The following is a 23,845-nucleotide window of genomic DNA, read 5'->3' as shown; positions in this document are numbered from 1 at the left end:
GGTTATGGGATACACTCTTAAAGCTATAAATAAATGAAAGTTTTGGTGCCTGCTTGAAACAATCACTCTAATGGATGTTAGGTTTCTCATATATCTCAATCTCTGTATCCTCTCATACTTTCTGGCTGTGTCATTGGGCATTTTTCTATGATGCTACTGCATGATTAAAAAAAAAAATGCATGTGTGTGTGTTTGGGGGGGGAAGGAGGGAGTGAATAAAAAGAAAAAAAATATATCCCTTTCAGGAAGGGAGCAGCTGTTTTTGTTTTTCCTGGCTTGTTTGGGTCTCCAGATCCCCCTTCATAATGCAATAATTTTCCTAGATTTTCAGACTCCCCTCCTCACTGAGTGAAGCTAGGCAGGTCTTGACTGGTCCTAATCATTTCTATCTTCAGCATGCACCCGTTGCCCTTTCTGCTGTAGCAGCAGCATGTCTCAATTCTTTGAAGGTATTTTAGTCCTTACAAATGAGGAAGTAAAGCTGGAATGTAAGACATCGAGAGTGTTGGTGTGAGACCGTGCTGGGTGCAGTCCTTGAACGCAGTAGATTGAACCCAGACGCTCTGCAGAGCTCCCTGCTGAGACATGGACTTGGCAGGTGGGAGCTCCCTGCCCTTGCTCTGCTTCTCCACTTCCWCCAGCAACTGTTCCCCAGGTAGTAACTGAGCCTTCTGCAGCTGATCGCTATAGGTCTTGTTCTTTCTACTCTTTTTTTTTTTCTTTTTTGTTCCCTCTCCATTTACCTCACTGCATTTCTTACTCAAAGCTCATCATCTGGCTAACAAGTTACTGTTTCTTACTTTTCTTGAAAAAAGCTTCTCAGTTTTTTCTAAAATGAAAAGCTATACTGTTTAGTAATCAGAAAGCACATAGAAACCTGATATTTCTTCCAGAGGAACCTGTTGTTTGCAAATCATTACAGCAGATGGCATTCAGCCTCTGAGATTAGCATGAAATGGTTAAGTATCGAGACATCCTGTTTTTCCTTCCTTTCCTCCTCCCTTCCCTTCAGTTGCTAGCATCAGTAAATGAAAGGAGAATGCATTAAACTCGCTTAAGCTTGCTGCAATACTGTGTGAAAATCCTTTGGTATTCTAGCTAGACCTGAAGTTGATGGTGCTTGGAAGAGCAGGAAGATGCTTTTTTAAATTATTTTATTATTTTATATATATATATATATATAAATATATATATAAAATTCGACGTGTTTTGTGAATGCATCTTGTAATTTGTAGACTGTATATAAACTGTTGCATCATATACTGCTCCAGGGTGTGCCAGGATGGAATGTAATTATCACACAGGTCTGTGAGCACTTCTTTAGTGAAGGATGTACATTGGATTCTTATTGCTATCTTCACCAACATGCAATGTCTTTTTTGTATATTTTACTCTTTTGTATGCTTTATCTACACAACATGAAAATTGATAAAGAATGATAATTTATGTTAAAAAAAATGGTTCTAAACTCGCATTGATTCCAAATTGTGTTTGCTCATGAGCTAAAGTTGTCTGAATGTTATGATAGATGGAATCAAGCCAGAGCATTTAAGAGGCAGAAACATAACTGATTTAACCACAAGTTAGACTCAAGTAGCAGTTGGCTTTGTTTTGAATTTTGTAATAAATATTATAAGGCAGAAATAAGAATATCCTAGAGAATTCACTGTAGTGAATTTTTAGATGCTAATGGCAAAATTAATCTATTTGCTACTAATTTTATATGGATTGTTTTATTTCCTCTTTGTTCTGTCTTCTGTATGCTTGTATATTGAAACCTGATTTAATTTCATTGCTCTGTCATGTTAGTCACAAAAGGCATAAGGCTTCCTAAGGTGAAAGGAATAGTATGTGTGTATATATATCAATATATCATAAACTAACTATTTACCATTGTAGTTTGTCCATGGAAATGATGGTTGGATATACTGCAGCAAGTATGCCTTGTTCATAAAAAGTTAAAAGCAGGTGATTACTCGAAATTAATGAAACRTTTAAAAAAACAAAAAAAACTTTTTTGTGTGTCAGAAAAAACACACAAGCAGAGCACAGGAGTGTGAGAAGCAACCCCTGAATATGGATTGATAGAGCTGTTCTGCTTTTTATTTGAAGACAGGAAAAAGAAAAAGCATGAAACCTTAAAACCCAGTGAAGCACTGAGAAGACACAGCCTAATCTCAGGTGCCCCTTTAAATGCAATATTTAGAGAAMTTCTGCTGAACAACCACATTCTTTACAAAATTAATTTTAAATCCTGTTTTTATGGGGAAATGAGAACTAAAATGTGGCGTTCAGATACTTCTCCCTCAGAGTAATGGAGTGCTCACAGCAAGTATATTCTTACTGTTTAGCATGCTCCGGTTGTATTCTTTTCTCTTTGAGTGACTTCCAAAGTGATTTCTCCTTTTCCTCTGAAAAGTGATTTTTGGCGTTTCCTCTGCCCTAAATTAAATACTGATCCATGCGTATCTATTGCCATCCTTCCATCCTTTAAAACACAGTACTTTTTCTTAGATACTTTTCTATCCCTTTTCCAGATATGTTTGGTTTCTTCAATTTCTGCTTAAAAGGATTGTGTGGTTATAAGTTTAATAGACCCAGAATGTACACATTTAAAAACTAGGATGCTGGGAAAGAACGTGCTTTTCTGGTGTCATCTTTGTTGGCAAGACTGGCCTAGGGGGTCTTTATGCTTCAGCCTGGCCACTCTGTTGTGCCAGTAGTACTGATTTCCCCATAATTTTAGTACAGCAAAGTTGGATTCTGAATTATTTTAATACCAGGTCTGAATGTAGATTAAAAAAATCAGATTAAATTTATTTTGTAGTCCTTAAGTGATCTAAAGTACACTGGCTGATTAATAGTATAAATCTTAAAGGGCTGGGAACTGAATTCTAGATTTAAAAGTACCTAAATTCACAGCCTAAAAAATTGTTGAATAGCAATCTGAATGGAAGGATTTATTTGCAATTAAATGTGGACCTTTGAACTATACCAATTATTTTTATTTAAACAAAGTAAACTGACGTAACAGTGGCCCAAGCTGTAATCTCACATTTACAGTCCAGTGAGATTGTGCTGGTGCAGTCAGTGCCTATGTCATACGCCTTTTATCTCAGAGCATTTCATTGGTTTTAGTTCTGCTGCCTCCACCCCATCCCCAAAATGTCAAACTTCTGAATCATTCCTCAGTGGTGGGTGGTGGGGGGAAGGAGGAGGTTTTATCTACTTCAATTAGGTTGAGGCAGCCAGGTTCAGTGGTTAGAAACTCTCAGCTGAAATGCCGAAGGGGAATTCAAGCACACGTGCCCCTATATAAAATACAGTGGTCTTAAAGGAATTACTTCAAGCTATGCCTTTGTGGTAAAATGGTTGAAAGGTACTGGGTTAAATTAACTGTGCTACACAGAAAATATCCATTAAACTGATTTGGAATTTAGCTTTCAAAACAATTGTATTTATTTGCATTTCATTCTTTACCAGGTTTCTCTGGATGAGCTTGGAACAAGGAAGTAACTCTCAATGTCCCACCATGAAAGCTTCAGTAAGATTTTTTTTTTTTTTTTTTTTGGATTTTTAATATAAATGTCACTCTGCTGCCTTGTCTAGAAAAAAGTAGTTCTCACTGCATGATTTAAAAGTTTTCAGGGCTAGTTTAGATTTAGTTTTTTTTTTTTTTTTTTTTGGTAGGAACAGTTGTTCGTCATGGGTGTGTAATGTTTTGCAAATCTCTTTCTTTGGACCTTGGGTGTCATGATTGGCAATGATTAAAGCCTCTCCAAAATGAGCAATGACATTTATAATACAAAATATTCTTCTTGAGGAAAAATTGAACAAGGTATGAACCTATCTGCAGGGCAAGATAGGAATGGTCTGAGGCATCTAAATTGACCATTTGGGGATGCAGGTAGGAAAAAAAAAATCAAAAAACTTGCAGAGCCAACTGCCAATGTTGACACCAGCAAATACTGATCTGGAATAGTCCCTGGGTACCAAGGTTAATCTCAGCAGTTGAGTAGTGTGGCTCATGTACTGCCACTCTGCATGTTACTGCTGTAGGGCTCCTGCATGGGCTCTCGTACTCTCCTTTTCTCTCCTGCTCTCTTCCTCTTTCTTTAATGGAAGAAGTGGGGGATTTTTGTATGCAKTAATGAGCCTGTGAAAGGGAAGAGGAGAAATGGATGGGTGAAAGTGCTTGTTTAGCCTTGGTGAGCTTTTGACTGTGTTTTGGCATGCTGCAGTAGCATACAGCAAACTTGACAAATAGCCTGATGCCAATATGCTACATATTAACTGTATAAATGTACACAGTTCGGGAAGAAGGATCATCATCCTAGCCAAAAAAGAATTGGATGAATTGACATGAATTTCATCATAAGTAGTAATTTCTTAGAAGTTGTGTAATGCCTTTATGATTGCATTTAGTTTCCCTAAACATACCTACTGGCCTGTGAACGTGCAGCTGGCATTTTGGAGCAGTCACCTACGAGACTGTTTTTGTAAATCTTCTGGTAGTCAAATCTGTGTCTGATAAAGGCTTTATCTTAAAATCACAAGTGTCATGTGAACAGAGGTATTGGCCAGTTTTTCCCTTTTCTGGATCGGTTTAATCAGTCGTAGTGGTTTTTTGCTCAGAGAAGCTGTATAATGTTTTATTTAAATTGATTACAGAAGAGATTCTTCACATGGATATGCACATTCTCTGGAAGGACTCTTATTTTAGTTAACTCTTCTTTTAGATTCCTTATCTTTGAAGAAACTGTTTCTTTCATTCCACCTCTAAAGCTTCAGTTTCTTTAGGTCACTGTCACCTATGTCCAGTTAAGGATTTTTGCTCATTTCAGCTTCAAAAATTACATCAACTTCAGTAATACCGCCACTAGCTCCTGAAATGTCACTATTCAAGGACTGGATTTTTTTTTTTCTGTGGTGATTAGGTTTTTAGAAGAGGTATAGGTTGTGCTATCTAAAAACTTTGTTCAATCTTTCAAGGTCTTGCAGTGGGTTTGATGCATTTAGGTGCTTAAATAGGAATAGGGATTTACTCTAGAGAAGTAATAGGGTAATGGTTCAGGATTTGAAAAACATTTCATATTTCACAGGTATTCTGGCAAGTTTTGAGCAAACTGCCCAGTGTCTTGGCTTCTAACATCCCATGTTTTGTGGCAAGGAAACTTGGGAACTGTTGTGGGGTGGTTCTAATGGATGTGACTATATAAAGCAAATATTCAAGAAATACCATTAGTGAATTGTTGGAGTCATTCAACCATTTGAGCCTGGATAACCTACCTCTTCAGGGAACTTTCGACAAGCGCTATTGGAAGATGCAGATATGAATTGCAAATACTAGGTTAAGTTGTTCACTTGATGTCTCAAGATTTTTGTTGCTGGTGTCTCTTTGCAAATCCCTTCCAGTGAATTATCATGCAACTTTTTTGCTTAAAAATTCCATGCTGTGACTCGCATTTGAGACCTTTCAATGAGGTCTTGGGCAGAAAAACAGGTTGTGTTGGACCGAGTCAGCATGATTACTGTTTTTGCCCAACAGTGTTTGCTGGGAGAAATTCATGTTAAATTGCAACACTAACACTCCTATATAAGTGGCACCAAAGATGCATGCCTGAGTCTGAAAAGTATTTGAGAAGCTTTTAGTAGGATGACCTTTTCCTTTTTGACTCCAGCTCCATAGCAGTGTGTACTGTGTGGTTCATATTAGAAATCCAAAAGGAAATTGTTTTGCTTGCAACAAATTCCATTCAGGTGCTCCTGCCAGCTTGATTATTAGGTTGATGTTGACTCTTTTGCAATTTTAACTTTTAGGGGTGGGGTTGGATTTTTTTTTTTGGCTGGGTTTTTTTGGTTTTGTCCCCAATTTGGGCATCATGTCAGCCAAGCAATTTTACTGGTGCTTCCTTTGTTCTCTGTGCTTCCTTCAGTCTCAGAGAGCAATCAATGACAGCAACAAAGTTCCATTTATGCAGCAGTTTACATCTCAAATGCCTGATAACTGTTGAAAAATAACAATACACTTACTGTTTATCACAATAAGAGATGCTTAAAAGTTGCAGCAAAAAAAGACCCTAGAAAATGTTATGTACAGTTCAAAGGATCAAATACTTCAAGTATTAGAAGTATATTAATAGTTCAATCCTTTTATAGTTGACCAGTACCATATGGCTTCTTATATGCTTTCTAATACTGTCTGGTTCTTAATGATGATTTCATTTAATCCATATTAGCATGTAGTAGCTTCTGGAATGACCTTATAATATTTACCTCAGAGTGAATCTTAAGCCTTTGTCACCATTGCACATATTACCTATTCTTCAGTTTCTATTAATTATTTGACATTTCGCAGTACATTTTTATTTATTATGTGCCAGTGTTTTGTTATTGTAACTGTAATAAGTAATTGGCCTGTACTAATGGCACAGAGTGGCAGGATTTAACAAGAAGATGGAAGCATCAGTATTAATAAACGTGCTTTATATTAATACATAGTGTGTTAGTGAAGCTAATGTCATGTCATACACTGGCCATTGGGAATGGGTGGGTTTTGTGCTGAGAAGTTCTGAACTGATATCCTGGTGAGAAAGAAAGCATTCAGTAGCCTCTTAGCTGATTTTTTTTATCATTGTCTTAGGACAAAAGACGTTATGGAAATGAATATGGTTCCTCTAACAGTGATTTTGCTGTCACTTGTATTCCTGACCAGCTTAGTAATACTGAAGGTATAAATAAAGTAGTTCAAGCACTTGGATTAATACTGAACCATTTAATACTGATTAAGGTGCTCTTCATATTTCTATATATGGCTGTTTTGACATAGGAAGAATTTTAGTGCACTGTAACTAAATAACTGAATGGAGAAAAGTTGAGTTACCTTGAAGAGTAGAAATGACTTTCTTACTGGGATCTCTTTTGTCATGCTTTGTTTAATATAGATGACAATCAATCTCTAAGCTATCCACTTAAATTTTTGCTAAATGACTGAACACATTACCAACCATCCTGCTCTCCGGATAGGCCTGCATGAAATAATGGTTTTCCAAGTCAGGAATCTCTTAGCTTAATCCTCCATTAGTGAAGATTCTGGATGAGCAGATGAGCTTCACAGTGGAGACAAGGGTTTTTCTTGTCAGTGTGACTGCCAGTCCTGTGTAGTCCTCCTTCAAGTTCTTCTGGGCTTACTTAATTAGAGGGAATACTAACTTATTAGACTAGATTTGCATTCCTCCAAATAGCATTTTATAAATGATAACTATTTTTTCTTGCCTCACTTCCTATTTTAGAGAGCTATTGTAATTGATTGTATTGACTGATTGTTGGGATGAATTGATCAAAACTTACTGAAAGCCATTTCAGTGCCTGTGCAGTCTAGTGTGGTAGAGCAATGAGAGCAGAGAACTAGCCTATGTAAGGCTGAAGACCAGCAAAAAAGGATCTTACTTGAGGCCTCACAAATTTTCTTGTCTTTTGTAGCACAGCTGGTCCTGAAGACTTGTCTACCTCATCTAATTCAAGATGATGGTGTTGAAAATGATTGATATGGATTTTTTTCTGTCATTTCAATAGCTAGGTGGATTTTATTTTATTTATTAGTTCAACTTCCAAAATAAATAAGGAAGTATGTTGATGAAGTTTATAAGAAACTTGACCAGACCATTAGTTGCCTTCATATTCTCTTAGGTAGGTAATAAGAGTGGAGTATAAATGAAGTAACTGTTGACTACCAGTCTCCTAGAAAAGAAAATGAATAAAAAGTTTCAGGGTGGCATCAGATGGTATTCAGGAGGGTGGGAGAAAAGCAATAGATAAAGCCTTATATAATTTACCTGGCCATCTTTATTTGATTCCTAGCAATACTGTTTTGGTATCTAAGGAAAGATTCCCTGACTTTCTGTTGAATGGGCATAGTATATTACTGTACAAAACACTAATGGCATATTCTAAACTCTGTCTATGCATGTCACTTTACGTTTCCTCAGTCTTTTTAAAGTTTGGACCACAGTGGATGAACCCATTAGGTCATATTCTAGCTATGTCATTTAATGACTAAATTAACAACTCTGAAATGGCTTATTTCATCCTACTTTGGGGCAGTTGCCAAGAAGTGTCAGGCATAGTTCAGAACCTTGAGTGGCTCCTTTGAATTAATTCAGTAAAACGAAGCATTGAAGTGAGTGTGCTTGAAGGTTGTAAATCCAGATGCAGCAACTTAAAAATGCCCCTTCAAAAGATTGTAGCATTTCAGCATGAAAATAGAGCAAATATGCAGAACTCTGCAAGTCTGGATTTAACAGCCCATTTGGTAGTTCAACCTATTACCATTGTCAGTGTGAGTTAGAATCTGTGGATGAAATAATTAGAATACTTAAATCTGCTGCTTTGGAAAATCTGTATCAGCTTAACTCTTTCACAGAAAAGAAAGTATTTTTATCTTCATTTATTCTTTTTGTCCTATTTATCTGTCTACTCTTAGATTACTAGAAATCAGAAAATATTTTTGAAGCTGTATATTATTAATCTCCAAGCAAGTTGTGGCACTTATGATAGACCTAAATTAACCTTTCAAGCAGTGTTATGATTTTCAAAAAAATCCACCTCTTCTCTCAGATACTGTCTTAATTATACTCTTGGCATCTGTGAGCACCTTTATTACCATCCTCCCGAGCAGCCTCATAAAAGGTCTTGTCTCAATCTTGAAAACATTTCATCTGGAGAAGAACCTGGCAAAAGGATGTACACTCACATATTGTGGTTTCTACAGGCAGTCATGTTGCCCATTTTCAACTTTTTCTTGCAGTGTTCTCACCAAATAGGATCAAATGCCTGGAAGGAGAGACCCCTCCAAAGAGTTTAGTCATTGACTGCCATATAAGAGACTCTTGCTCATAAGCTTAATGACTTCAACTTTAGATCTAGCTCCACTCAAGCTGTTCGCTTCGGTTACCCAAAAGCTATTTCGGCTCTGCTGGGAAAAATGATGTTTCTCCAGTACTCCCTTATAATTCATATTCCTTTTGAAGATGCACTCATGTGAGTTACTTTGCAAATATGCCTTTTGATTTAAAAAGCAAACTGTAGTTGAAACTGTATTACTGATAAACTGAATGTTCTCTATACAACTCTTAACAAGACTCGCTTAGTTTGGTCTCTTACATAACTCTGCTTGAGGATACTTCCTTGCTGGGTACTTAGTAAAATGGATACTGTACCTGTACGATTACGTGTGAACAGACAAGAGCATAATTAACTGCTAAAACTCTAACAGTGTATTTCCTAAACTTGACCTAGTTCAGCCTGACACCTTCATTTTACAGTTTTTCAAGTGGTCAAAGACTACACTACAGATAAACGCTGTGTATTTTTTCTGAGGTTCTTGAAGATTTTAAATGTAAACTTGCTTATCAGACCTTGTAGTATATATAGGCATTATGGTTGATTAGGGATTTTCTTGGGGGGAATATAAAAATTCTTGGATTTAAACTGTCTACGAGTATCTTACAAATGTAGAATAAACGGTGTTCTGTGCAGTACAGTCTTGTTTGTTGCATTACAGCTGATGGAAGGAACACTTGAGGTTTTTTCTTTGAGCTTCGAGGGTTCTGTCTAGATGCTTCAAACAGCATGCTGTGCCCGAGGTTGCCAGATAGAGTAGTTTTGGACCCAGGCACTAAATCAGTGCCTCTGTACTACTCACTGCCATTTATAACATCAACTTTTGGTGCATTGGTTTACCGCTGTTGGATTCATCCTCGAGCTAACTTGAGGAAAATTGAGATTGTGTTTTCTGGCTGCTGGATGAGTGCATATTGCTGCTCCCTCCTAAACTTACTGACAGCATAACTCCTAGTGCAGTGTTTGTAAATATGGTCTTTGGGCATCAGTGTTAGAAGTTCTCCCAGAAGCACCTCTGCGCTCTTCTCAGTGGAATGGCAAAGCAGCTGACCAGTGATGAGATCTTTAGTGTGTTGTCCATCAAGGAACTGATGATGAAGTCCTTGCTATAACACATGGACATATATTTCAGATATAGAACCCACAAATGACTAATCAGATTCTATACAATGATCTGGTGGAGAAGCCTACTGTTCTGAGAAAGCATACTAATAGCACCTCTTAGACACATTTGATTGAGTGCATCTTGCTTCAGATGAGCTGCAAATGGGCAGTTGTAGAATACTAAAGAGAAGGCAGGCTTCCTTGGAAGGAAACGGTGTGACCTTTGACAGGATAATCATATAAGATGATAAATGTATTGCTGAGAGTAGCAATGACCAACTAGTTCAATTGCCATTGTTARTTTGATAATAAAAGTATTTGTTTAATGTCTGAACAATCATCTGCTCAAATGTCTGCACTGTGGTCCCATCATACTTGACTTTGAAGGATGACACTTCCATCTGAATTCATAATTTTGGCAGTACAAAATGTCGCTAGTAGTCCAACAGGGCTTGTATTCTTGTATACTTTTTGCTTAAGGTTTTCTTGCCATCCACTGGACCAGTAAGGAAATCTTTGACRTGTTGCAAACAAAATTAGATATTCAGTTGCCACAAACAACAGGAAGTGTCACGTGTCCTGTTTGGCTTGTGCCCTGCACCAGCATTTAACTGGTGGGAGTACTGAGAATACAGAACTTTTGACCCACTGGATCTTGTTACAAATTTAATCTAGTATAAAAATATTTAGCTTTGACCATACTAGCATGCATATATGCAGGCTTCTAGACTGTGAAGTCTCATGACCTAGATTTCTGTTTGCTCAAGCTGAAATGAACCAGTTAAGAAATATCTCCAGGGAGACAAACCTCTGCTAAATCATAGCAGAGCTTTACATTTAACCATAACAGAGGCAGTTGAAACTCTGCTTTAACAGGGTGGGTGCAGTCCATATTCAACAGTGTCAGTGTTAGCTGTTCTACATTTGCCTAGAATAGAAGTGTAGTTATTTCAGTTATTTTGGATGGTATACTTAGTTAAAACACTTTATTTGCAAGGGTGTGAAATAGAAGGCAAAACAGTGTTCATGTCCTCATAGCATTAAGCAGAGATGATAAAAATATTGAATTTTCCGTTTGTTTAGCATTGCAGTTGAAAATACACTGACAATGTCACTGCCCCACTGGGTATCAATACCCCAGGTGTTGGCATGGGAAGGGTACAAATAATACCTGGTGGGTGCCCAAATTACTGGGGAGGTCAGTGTTTACTAAATGGTCTCCCCTCTAAATTCCTTTTCATACATCTCATAAACTATTCTCCTGCTGTCTTATTGTATGCTTTTAGCTTGATAATACTTGTTCCTGCTTGAATTATGGTGTGCAAATTTTCCTGGTCAATAGTCAGAGGCACAGCCTTCTGCTCTGGGCTAGGTGTCTCTGGAGAGTCCCTGTAAGATGCTCCTTGGCATATCCGTGCTTCCCCTTGCTTAACTTTATCTCTTTGCAGAAGCAGCTGACTGGGTAGTTGTTACATCAGTGCCCCAACCCAGTCCAGCAGAGCGGGGCTGTCACATTTGTCATTTTGTCATGCCAGTTAATGTGCACGGGACATTGCGAGGCAGTCTGTAGCTAGCAGATACACCTTCTGTATATTATCTAAAACTCACACCCACAGTATTGATCTGGCCTGTGAACTTTCAAATTAGTGTAGACTTTGATTCCTCGCTGACTCTGCATTCACTTAGTGAGCCTGCCGAAAAACATAAAAGCTTTCCAAGTAGGGAAGGCCTTATCTTGATCAGTACAGGTGTCATCCATCTCAATGCTTTTAAGATGGGAGAATTCACAAACAGMAGACATTTCATTTTTACCTACTATTATGGAAGGCATTTTTAAGGATCTGGTTAGCAAATGGCCTGGCTTGTCTTCAGTCTTAGGCATTTGTTGGAGCAGCAGGCAAGTTCACCAACAGCCAAGTATTCTCTCATTCGCGAGTGGTGCCCCTTCTTTTGCTATAGAGCCTTCTCAGTCAGAAAGACTGAGGAGTTTCCCGCCAGAGTAGAAAATTATGGTGTGGCCCACTAGGACCCCTCATTGCAAAGCAAACAGTCTGGACAAAGCCCAGGCAGGCAGTTCTCTGAAGTGTTGAACAAATAGAGCAGGCTGACCTTGACTTCTGGAGTAACTGGAATAAAACTTTGTCCAGGCAAATCTGGATATGTTGATTTTTCTTTGCTCTAGAAATATTTTCTCCAGGAGAAAAAGCCTGGAGCATTTTTACATACCTACATTAGGCACTCCTTAATTGTGTTATGTCACTGGCATTACTGAACTGTGTGAAATTAATTTGCACTAACTTAATTAAAATTCCAAATGCTGTTTTCTGTCTTTATTCTTATTTAGTGATTTTGCACAGCGTCTGGTTAAAGTAGAACTGTAGTGGGTTGGTGTTTCCTCAGCTCAAATGCTTAACTAATGTGGCTATGGTGTGTGTGGCACAGAATGCTGTGCCTCAAGCAGTTTGCTGAACAGAGCAAAGGGCCATGAAGCCCTCTTGGATGTTCATTTAAAAATTAGAGTTCCTACTGACTGTTTAATTATTTGGCAGTCCCTCAGCAGGAAAGAGGCGAGTTATATGGAAGAAGAAAAGCGGAGAGTAAATCCTTGCAAAGGCTATTCATTTCTTACTGCAGTAGCCCAAAGTGTGTGGAAGTTATCATTAGGACATGTGAATGAAGGAAGGCAGCAGGATATGAGTGAGTGTTGATCAGCACTGGGAGTCCTGCTGGATATTGGGTAGTTTTGGTTAGCTCTCCTGGACTGATACCAGGAAGAAAAGCAATTTTAACTGAATTCCCAGTGCAACTAAAGGATGGGTATGCTTGGACATTGGCTCACTTCCTGTTACTCTGGTGATGCTTCTGAAAGAGAATTAATGAATATATGYCAGCTCTTATTTGTTTGACTTATTATCCTGTGACTTGCCTTCCATAGTTACCTTTATGCTTTCTGGCTTATTACTTATCAAAGAAGTAAATCAATAGAAAAGCATTTTTAAAAACTTCCTTCATTTCAGAGAAAATGGAATGCTGAGACCTGTAAATATTTATCTTTTCAGCTAAGAAAGTATTTTCTTTGTTTGTTCATACTGTTTCACTGAGAATACCTACTTTAGAAGAGATGAGTAGCTGTTCAGCTTTGTAAATATTTTTTCCCAGGGAATTTCAGAAAATTTCTTTTAATGAAGAAGTGTTAAAGAAAAAAGGTTCGTTGAGTATGCGTCTGTTTCAAAGCCCACACCTTCTGTAATTTAACAGTAGCAGCATCCTAGATCCAGCAGTTGTTAGGAAGACATGTCTATGCAGGAGGCTTTGAGGAGGTGTTCAGTAACTTCAGCTGAAAGTTGAAGCAAGACTGTGCAAATGGAAGTGCAGGTGCCTGCTGCAAGATTTCTGCTGTGCAGTTGCAGTGACCAGAAGCTATGTAGCGGCAGGGTGTGCCGCCCACAGGTGGCCCAGCTGGGACAGTGACCATCCCTTAGCACCCATCGCTTGATCTCCTGTTCCTCTGCTGGAGTTTACCATTTTCTTGGCTCTCCCAGCTTAACTGTAATTGCTCCGTAACCCACTACTGCCAAAATTAAGGAAAAAAAGATTCTCTCTGAAGTGCAATGGCCAACACAAAAATGTATCTAATTGGTGTGGAAAGCGATTGTACAAACAGATGGTGGCAACTCTGAGAGGGGCTGTTGGCCTGTGGAGCTGGAGGGCAGCTGGCTGCTGTAGTGGTTATGACTTGCTGAACCACAGCCGGAGTGGCGTGCCAGCCCACAGCCTAAAGTTACTTTACTAGAAAGAACCTTAACACTGCTTTGTCCTTGCATCTTAATTTTCAGCAGATACCAGTGTCTTTTTATGTTTGAAATTATTTTGCTTGTTGCCATGCTGTATCCAAGGTGCCCCATGGGCACGCAGAGGCCTGCTCATCTTGCTTCCAGCACTGGTTATAACCTTGGTTTGGGGGTTCCCAGAGTGTGGGCACTGGCACTCTGGCTGGAGGCCTTGATGTACATGCTCCAGAGTTTGAAGGAGACCAGAGCACTAACAGATTTAGCTCCTTTCTTTTTAAAGGAGTTGTATCTGACCCTGAAAAAAGAAATGGGGCAATGGGAGGACGCAGTAACAGGATCCCAACCTGTGAAATTTTGTGTTAAAGAATACAAGGACTAATCCTCCATGTCGATTGGTGGGGGGGCAGGAACTAAGACTCATTTGCAACATGGAATACCTAGGYTGGAAATTTGGAAGAAAAGCTTTCAAAATATAGAAACAGTAAAAAGAAGTGAAGCAGCTTCCCTGTGGATTTTGTGGATTTAATATCCCTGGAGCTTTGTACATACGGGTTAGACAAGCATCTGCCAGGGATAGCACAGGGATACGTAATTTCACAGGGCCAGGGGCTCAAGCTGGGCTCCTCAGGTTCCTTCTGGCACAGGGTTTTGTGGTTCCTCTGGTGCGTGTTTACAAAGTGAAAATGTTAACAAGTGCTGAAACTACAGAATTTTTTGTTCTGAAAGAACTTTTTTAGTGTAAATTTTGAGATGCTTGGTTTTAATTTCTTTAATAAAGTGTGTGACATAAGGCTTCACTGACTAAACTGCTTTCAAGTTCTGACTTGTTCTGTTTTGGATCTTACATGGTCAGACCATGTTTGTCTGAAATCTGTTTTTTGTTCTGTTTATGTTAACCTAATAAAAGACTCAATTCAAACTGCAAAATTGCAAGAATTTTATCACAATACTTTTGTTGATAAGTTTTTACTTTTCCTATTAAAGTTTGGTTGATCTTTACCTTTTGCTCTTTCTCTGTACCTTTTTCTCAATTCCTCACGGGAGAGGAGATTACTGGCCACATTTGGATGTCTGGATATGAGTTAGTGTGCCCTTTTTTAAAAATCCATTTCGAGTGTTCCATATGAAAAGGGTAATTTAAAATAATATGGGTTTTTCTATTTGCATGCAAGTGTATTTGTTTTCATGTCATAACTTTGGCATTTCACTTTTTTTTATGAAGTGATATTAAAAGATTCATCTCTAAGAAATAAATAATATTACATCACTATAACTTACATGAGATGTGCTCTTGGCAGTGCTGGTAATGAAGGATTTGTGTGGTGYGAAATTTTCATGGTATGTGCTAATTTATGACCATTCAGTCATTTGTCTAGTATTCCTTACCAAGAAAAGTTGGTCATTTCATTAGACAGAATAATGTCTCAAATGGATCCTATTTTTAACTCAACAGAAAAAGACTAGTTAGATCTGTTGGAAAGTGTTGTCATATGGCTGTGCGACTGTATTACGAGCATTTAACTACAACGTCAGAGTGGAAAGATTCAGTCATCTGTGTTGCTCTTGCATATGTTAGAGTGTAGAGAGGGGAACATTTCTTTTCATGTGCTATTCAAGGGCGTGTGGTGGTTTTTGTTTTCTTTTGTTTTGTTTTTTGACAACTGTTGAACGTGCTCACTTTTTTTCCCTGAATGGCTATTTCCCTTTGTCCAAAGTCATTTATACTGAAAGTTAAACAGCTGCTTGTTCATGGGAACGCCTGAGCTTCCAGGACAAGGTCAATATTCATTTTACCTTTTTAATGGGCAAGATAATCAAATCAGGTCCTGCAATGTGCTGTGAATGGCCTGCTAGCCTCATCCTCAGGTGCAATAAAAAGTAAGGAGGAGACAAAACCATTCTCTTGAGCTTATCTGTTTCCTGGTGTCACTTTATATCACTTCCTCTCCTTAAGAGAAGGAAGTAGCAAAGAGGGAGAGTCCAGAGGGCTGCGGTGTGTTGGCCCTGCCCCAGCACGTTGGCCAAGACGGCGGAGGAGGGAGCAGGGCTGGTGTCTCGCCTTTTCACGCTGCTGACCAGCAGCCAGCTCGCCCAGGTGGCCCCTTGGCCAGGACTGCTATCTGAGCAAATTGGCCAGACTGCTTTCAAAGCTGACCTGGCTTTTTTCTGGCTGTTTAGTGTGCCAATTTTTTTTGTTGTTTAACAGTGCACATGCATGCACACACGTGAACCTGAGACCATTCTGGATGGTGAAAAATTGTTCCAAGCTGTGGTTTCTTGGGATGTTTTATTTTCGTAATGCTCTGGATTTTGCTTGTGTGTGACTGATAAAGTACCAAACTGTAGCTGGTTGTGGTGAATCTCTGTGGAAATACTGCAATGAGATTTATTTTTCTATTGTGTTTATTTTGTGCAGCTGCTATACTGAATGATTACTTTTGAAAGACGAAGATGATTGGGAACATCATCTTTTAGAAAATGGTATTTGGTAGTAGGGAAAGATCTTGATTTATTGATATCCAGCTAGAATGATTGGTTCAAAATATGCATTTTTAATAGGTGCTGAAAGGTTTGGAAAGCCATGAGGTGTGTGCATTGATATTTCTTGTATATTTTCTCTCATTTCCCCCTTTTCCCAGATACAGTCATTGTCTTGCTGTTGTCAAATAGTGTCTTTGTAATCTGTCACTGTGAACTTCTCTAGGGTTTCATGCTGGTAGAGAGAGGTCTTGGAAGTATGACGAAATACTGGTAGGATGATTTGATTGCTGGGAGGCAGATGGACGGGCTGTCCTGAAACTCTGCTTGGGCAAGGATGACATCTTAGAGCCAGAGCTACTTCTAAGTGTTACTGGTAGAGAGATGATTTCGTTGTTTGTGCCTTGGAGAAGTGTTTGATCACTGAGCTCTGTGCTTTGGTATGTGGTGGGGTTTTTGTTTTTGTTTTTTTGTTGTTTGTTTTTCATCATTGATGAAATGTAAATGATGGTTCCTTACTATTCTTTACAGTGATTTTGCCAAATGGTACTGAGTATTTGGGCTGTAAAAAGATGTACAATTGGGATTTAAATTTGTGCTTAGAATTAGTAGCAGTGTGTCCTGCTCAAATTATCATCAGTTAATCAGAGTCCTTGGCATCTCCCAAGTTTTCCTATCTAAAATATGCATAATGAATTTCTGCAGAGAAGATTTTATCAGAAGTTGTGAAGAGTTGCTGGAGATCAGTGTGGAAAGCCCAGGGATGGGGGAGTGGTTTGGAGTGTCACGACAGCAAGGGAAGGCTCAGGAGATGAAACCCAGACCATCCACAAAATGAAGCAAAACAAAAAGTGCCTGGAGCTTCCTGCTCTGTAGACAAAAGCTGTCAAAGTTTCTGAACTAGAATAGAAAGGAAAAATACCTTGGAGCTGAAACTTTGGATAGCTGCACGACAGGATAAAAAATCTAGGGATCTATGTGGAGACTTGGGGAAAAAAAAACAACACATGGTATTGCGTACTCTACACTCTTTAGAAAGAGGAGTTTTGTATTAAGAAAATTCTGCTTCTGTTTAAGTAGTTATTCTAAGTTGTTTATAGCTACCAGCTAATCTAAATGTTCTAATAGAAGGTGTGGTGGGAAAAAAGCCATTTCATTGCTGGGGGACCAGTTAACTTCCCAGTCTGAAAATACATTATCTCTTTCCTTGGAAAGCAATCTGTCCACTTCCCCTCACTGCCCTTTTCTTTTAATGTGTCTGGCATTGAAAAGGAGGAGAAAATGTTAACATTTCAGAATTCAGTATTGCATATTTACTGAAAGTTTGACCTGCAGATTTGAATTTGTTATTAAATGTTTGATATTGAAGAGTGAAAAATCGATGAAAATTGTTGTTGTTTTTCTGTCAGGAGTGAATGACTCGCTCTTGGCTGTATACCCAGTAAGCGTACTGTTTTCCTCATGCAGCATTTTGATGTAGTTCAGACAAAATGTTAATTTTCAAGAATGCATACACGCCTTTTCCCAAAAATGACCTTCCAATATGCCAAGAAAAATAACTGTTTTGGGTAGTTTCTAGCTTGCTGATAATGTGACTTTATACAGAACTGCATTTGTAAATGTCTCACCTGAACTCTTTAATGAAAAGGTGAGTGTATTAAAGCATTAAATGCAAAATTCAGAGAGAGAATGCTATTTCTGCTTTTTCAGGTACTTTAGTAGGAGCTTGCAAGTGATTTGACACCATGGTGGCCCTTTCCTTGAAGATCTGTGTCCGCCAGTGCAATGTGGTAAAGACAATGCAATTTGAACCGTCCACTGCAGTGTATGATGCCTGCAGAGTTATTCGTGAACGAGTGCCAGAGGCTCAGACAGGGCAAGGTGAGTTCCTGAATTTGCCCTCAGTTAAATTATTTAATTTTGAATATAATTTAAAATACAATTTAATTTAAATTTAAAATAAAAAGACAGAGACCCAAGTTCTGTTACTCTAGCAGTGTTTTTTTTTGTTTGTCCATTTATTAGACAGCTGGGGGTTATTTTTTAATATTTTTAATATAAATAAAAATCCTCTGGAGTGACATGTAGAGTGCAAATGTATCTGTAAGCAATCTAAGATAAAGATTGTGTGGGTGTGGGTTTTTTGTTTTGTTTTGTTTTTTGGTAAGGCAGAGTTCTACAAAGAGAACTTTTGTGAAGCGTTGACTTTTTACATAAATTGTTTGCTTGCCTGAAAGGCAATTCCCACTCCACCCCCAACAAACATACACATACAAATTTCTTTAGCTCTTCTTCATTTCTGCAACAGGCAGGGTTTTTGTCTGAAGAACGCTTTTTCTGGTACCATTTTTTTTTGCAGCAATGTTTGTGGCAATGCTTTCTAGGAAAATCTGGATGGACTTATTCTGTACCTTGGTAAAGGAAGGGATGATACAGATTGCGAAAGAATGGCTGGACATCTCCAAAACTATCTCTGTGCCTATTGAGTAAATTAAATGAAAAAGTCCTGTAAAATATTTGTTCACTCAGAGAAAAACTTTGGTTTGAACTTGACTGAAGTTCTGAGCGAATTCAGGTTCTTCAGAATCCTTTGGTGCCACTAGAATATAATYCTTAGAGCAGGGACTTTATTGCTTTTTATGCAAAGTCTTCCAACTTTAGAGCTGTTTCTAAAAAACCTTGTCTCAACTGTTACAAAAATGTGTTAGACATGTATGATACTATTTAATAATGATTCTCCTTTGCAAGAGTCTGTAGGAAGTCTAGTTATAGAGCTTCAATTTTTTGGATGAAAGTTGTATGTTTTTACCAGCTAATTTTGAAGAGCTGTTGAATTCAGAGAATCTGAGTACTAAATATCCCTCAATGTCATGAACCTCATAGGAAAGCTAAGGAACTTTGTGTAGCTTATGTAATAGTATTTTTTTTTCCTTTACATACGATTGCAGTACAATTACGTCTTTTGAACAAACAAAACTTTCTGAAATTGGATGAATAGGAAAAAAATATTAATGTGTCCTTTTCCCTTCTACTTTATGGTTGTTAAAACACATTTGTTTGCCTTTTAGTTCAGAAAATTCCTACTGGCACAGTATAGGTGGATCAAGCTATATCCTGCATCACAGAAAATGCAGTTGTAGTATGGCTATCAAGCTTGCAAATTCACTTCTCAAGCAGGCTTGCACAGCGGCACAAAGACGGCCAGGCCRTTAGTGTGCGAGCTGCACAGCTCCGACTGTTTCATTACTAGAGTGCATTCCCCAGAAGCAAGGATTAAAGCAGCCTGTGCTTCTGCGGTAATTCTGTACTCTGTGTAAGGTGCTTTGTGTTTAAAGATCACAATGTGTGTATAAAGATCACATTTATAAGCTCAAATTATAAAATGATTTTATCCAACTGATTTCTTTACTCAGCTTTTGCATCTTTGTATGTACGGATCGCTTGGCTTTCCAGTGGATTTTTTTTAAATTAAGATCTGCAGGAAAGCTTTTGTTGTGTTTTATATTCAGTTGTTTTTRGAAGGATTCTTCCTTCAGACTTTTGTATTTTCAAGCCATTTACACTATTTTTTCATCAAACAAAATCTTTTATATGCTTTTATATATACATTTGTGTGTGTGTATATATATATGAGTAATAACATGCATTTAAGGTAAAACTCTTAGATCTAAATTGTTGCTATACATGACATTTAAAGATGAAACAGTGTCACAGAAATTGTAGCAGCTCTTTTTACTTGACACTGATCACAGGGAGTCTGGACATGTGCCTGAAAGTGTGCAAGGTACTGTCCATGCACTGAGCAGCTGTAATGCTGTTTGCGCACAGCTGGCCAGGTTGTGTTGAAAAAAGGCATTAGCTTAAACTTTGGTAGAGCTGCAATTTGAGCAGGCTCAGCTGATGAATAGTAGCTTTTGCTGTTTGCGGTAGTAAAATTGTGTAAGAATGTACTGTGTATAAATTCTTCACATATATGCTTGCCGTGAAGATGCTTTGGTAGGCCTTAAACTGACACCTGAGATCTTTACACCTGGAGTTTAGTCTTTGAAACCTGGTTTTGCTCTTCTGTGACAATGAGAGTTTTACCCTTCACTACTTATTAAGGAAGAAAATTGGCATGTGTTTAGCCTGCAATAGGTGCAGGTGTTTCCTGAGATTATTATGGACATAAAATTTTCAAGTTAATTTTTTTGTACATTTTTTAAGTACCTAAACTTAATGCATCTACCAAAGAAAACTCAGAAGTTTTGCATAAATGCACCTTAATCTGTGGAATATTAAAAAAAAAAGGGGGGGGGGGACAYGTACCCCATCCCCAAATGATATGTTTGAAACTAGAACTGCTGCTTGGAAGAGTGTATTTTGTCAGTGTTCAAATTATTAAATCCACTGCCTGTATTTTTGGCTAGTCAGTTACAAAGCAGGACCTATGAGCATTAAAAAGGTCTTGTTGAGAAGAATTAATTACAAATATGCTATAGATTACATAGTATCTATGACATGTTTTTGCTTAGTGAAACCTTTAAGTTTTCTATAAAGCCTGACCTACCCTGCTCTCTGCTGCTGAACTAAATATTTCACGAAACACAGAAAAAGTATTTCTACTTAAGTTTAAGAATGGAAGGAAAATGTAATGGAAGCTTAAACTTGAATTGTAGTTACCGTGCTGGTTTTATTAGATGGGGTTTCTTTTTTTTCTTCTTTTTCTTCCATGAAAGTCCCACTTTCTCTTTTGTTCCACAGCCTCTGACTATGGATTGTTCTTGTCAGATGAAGATCCTCGAAAAGGTATATGGTTGGAGGCTGGAAGAACGCTGGATTATTACATGCTGAGAAATGGGGTAGGGTGCAAGTTTGTTGCTTCTTTCATCAACTGGTTTTTAGAAAACTTGTTTCCCAAATAGAAAAAAAGAATACTTAGCTGGAGAGGTAGGAGGGGTGCAGAAGCCATTACCCTGTACATGTCATCTTTGGCAACATCAGTTCTAAATAAAATAACCTAATAAAAAGAACAAAGTCATGAGTTTATGTTGTATTCCCTATCTGTCATTTCCAGCCAAAGCTGTGCTTCTGAGTAGTACCAAGAAGTGGTTCATTTTTTTGTTCTTGGATCGGGATTATTCTTTCTATATCCCAGATAGTTGTTGAGGCATAGAGTGGATTTGAATGTGCCTGGAACATGTCACAGCTGAGTCTTATGCTGTGCATTTAAGAAATCCAGATCAAAGCTATCACTGCAGTCTAGGTATCCTCTTCAGATGCTAAATCATTTTTTGTGGCACAAATGCTGTGACTTACCCGGCCCTGTTTCAGTCTTGCTGGCTAAGACAACTGTATGAAAAATGGCATTGTCATTGTTCAAGAGTCTGACAGAACTGCAAGTAGTCACTTCGGAGTTTTTTACTTGAATAAATTTGCCCATATTATACAAAACAAAGGAAAAAAAAAACTTTTCATGGAGGGGTGGGGAGTGAACAAAACTGAAGAGAAACAGTGCTTCAGGCCTCTACACTAGTGGGTTGTTTTGTGGTGGCTTCCAAAAGCATTTAGAAACAGTATTGTTTATTCCCTAGGATATATTGGAGTACAAGAAGAAACAGAGACCTCAAAAGATACGGATGTTGGATGGTTCAGTGAAAACAGTCATGGTGGATGATTCTAAAACAGTTGGTGAATTGCTGGTTACCATTTGCAGCAGGATAGGTGAGACTTTGAGACCTACATATGCAAGAATTTGGGGGGTTTCTGCCATATTTGCATTCTGAATGCCTCTTCTGGATTAAAAAAATGACATGCATGTTCAAAAATTTTTTTTTCAATTTATCAATTAACTTTTATCAAACACTTTCTTAAAAGCCATTGTCCAGGTTTCCTTATGAAAGTCAGTAGACAGTTTAGCTACATCCTAAACCACTTAGATATTCAGCAGATGAAGAAAGTAAGTTATCTGACAGTGAAGTTCTAACTTTTTCAGTATTTGCTAGTTCTACATATGCTTTCCTGCTGTGTGGCAGAGAATTAGCACTAAACTTAATTGCAATGACAAAAGAGGAAAGCTGTTAACCTTGGAAATATACCTAAACGTAGGGCACCACAGCACTGTGTTCTTTGTAAAACTAAATATGGAAGCCATCCAGAGCAGCTGGTCTAACGTGTGTCACATTGGTTATGGTCTGTCTTTCTGTTTATCTGAATAGAGACATTTTGGAAAACTAATACAAATTTAATGATAAACATGCATTCAGCATGGATTAGTTTAAATCATCTTAAACCCTTGCTTAATTCTCRTTTAGAATTCAAGTGGCCTTAATTTAATTTAGATTAATTTACTTGGAAAGTGAATTAAGCTAAATTGAAATTGGTCCATTTTAATTCTGTGTGAGTGTTTCTATGCAGGGTTCTAATGTGCTGTAACTGATTTACTTTAAAAATGAATTTGACTAATTTTCACGAATGTGGTCATGTAGGCAAGCATTTCATTTGCTTTCCTGTATAACATGATCATGCTTTACCAAACAATGGAACGAGCAAGCAGAACAAAGAAATGAGAGCGACTTGGCACATAGGCTAAAGGCTTTCAACTGACTTTCCAATCAGTTTCATGTAAAATTCATAGGAAGAATTGACAGTTTTAAAGCCCTAAAGGAGATACTTCACATGTTTTCATTCTTCTGTGTGCTCTGCTATGTTTCTTCTATATGTCCTGGGCAAACTGTAATTACCTGGTTCTCAGGAAGCAATTGTAGCTTGGCATGTCTGCATCCCGGGATTTACTGCTAATTTAAAATGCATCATGGTCTTAATCATGCAACTGCTCTTGGAAGATAACAAAAAAGTGAGTATCTTTCTGAAAGTGACAAATGTAAAATACAATGAATTAACAGTATTTTGGAAGGATTATGTCAAACACTGGACAATAGATCATGAATGCAGAACTTGTAGATTGTTTTGGGGATCCTCTTCCCCATACTGTGCAAGTCTTTCATCTGGGATATCTTTACTATACTTGAAATTAAGCATTAGTGCTATAGAAAAGAATATTTCATCCATCCTAAAATGCATTAAACTTTCAATGTTATAAWCCCTGGATTTATTTATACTTGCAGGAATAACAAATTATGAAGAATATTCCTTAATCCAGGAAAGCATTGAAGAGAAGAAAGAAGAGAGCACAGGGACACTTAAGAAAGATAGGACGTTGTTGCGTGACGAAAGAAAAATGGAAAAGTTGAAGGCAAAGCTTCATACAGATGATGATTGTAAGTAGTGTATTCCAGGATAATGCTTGGACAAATATTTTTTCCACAGAATTGTGTAAGAAAACATATGGGAATGCATTTTTTGATTCTTTAATGTCTCTCAATTGACTGCTTCCTGTATTTTGCACCCGTTTATTTGTAATTTCATTTTCTACTGAGTATTTTCAAGTGTAGTTAAATGGATCATTTGTTGCTTCTAGCTGTGAAAGTCGACATGTCTTTTGAAATGGTTTTCTGTGTTTTTTGGGGGGTGGGGGAGGGAGTTATAAGTTGGAAGGGAAGCTCATTTCCATACTGATCTCCTTTTCCCCT

General features: G+C 37.9%; 1 protein-coding gene across 5 annotated transcripts in view; it reads left to right on the top strand.

Annotated features, from left to right (window-relative positions):
• Positions 1 to 23,845, top strand: part of TLN2 (talin 2) — a 155,890-nt gene that overhangs the window by 8,111 nt on the left and 123,934 nt on the right. For 4 of the 5 annotated variants that reach the window (XM_026077817.1, XM_026077818.1, XM_026077816.1 and 1 more), the window contains exons 2-6: positions 3,484 to 3,544; positions 17,985 to 18,155; positions 21,018 to 21,115; positions 21,848 to 21,977; positions 23,381 to 23,533. In XM_026077817.1, the coding sequence (XP_025933602.1) occupies positions 18,020 to 18,155; positions 21,018 to 21,115; positions 21,848 to 21,977; positions 23,381 to 23,533 (517 nt within the window). In that variant the 5' untranslated portion in view covers positions 3,484 to 3,544; positions 17,985 to 18,019. The remainder of the gene's footprint in view (positions 1 to 3,483; positions 3,545 to 17,984; positions 18,156 to 21,017; positions 21,116 to 21,847; positions 21,978 to 23,380; positions 23,534 to 23,845) is intronic. The other variant, XM_026077815.1, reaches the window with a different exon arrangement.

Source organism: Apteryx rowi, unplaced genomic scaffold (assembly GCF_003343035.1).
Source record: "Apteryx rowi isolate R43461 unplaced genomic scaffold, aptRow1 scaffold_463, whole genome shotgun sequence".
NCBI lineage: Eukaryota > Metazoa > Chordata > Aves > Apterygiformes > Apterygidae > Apteryx > Apteryx rowi.
This window is presented reverse-complemented; position numbering and strand designations above follow the sequence as displayed.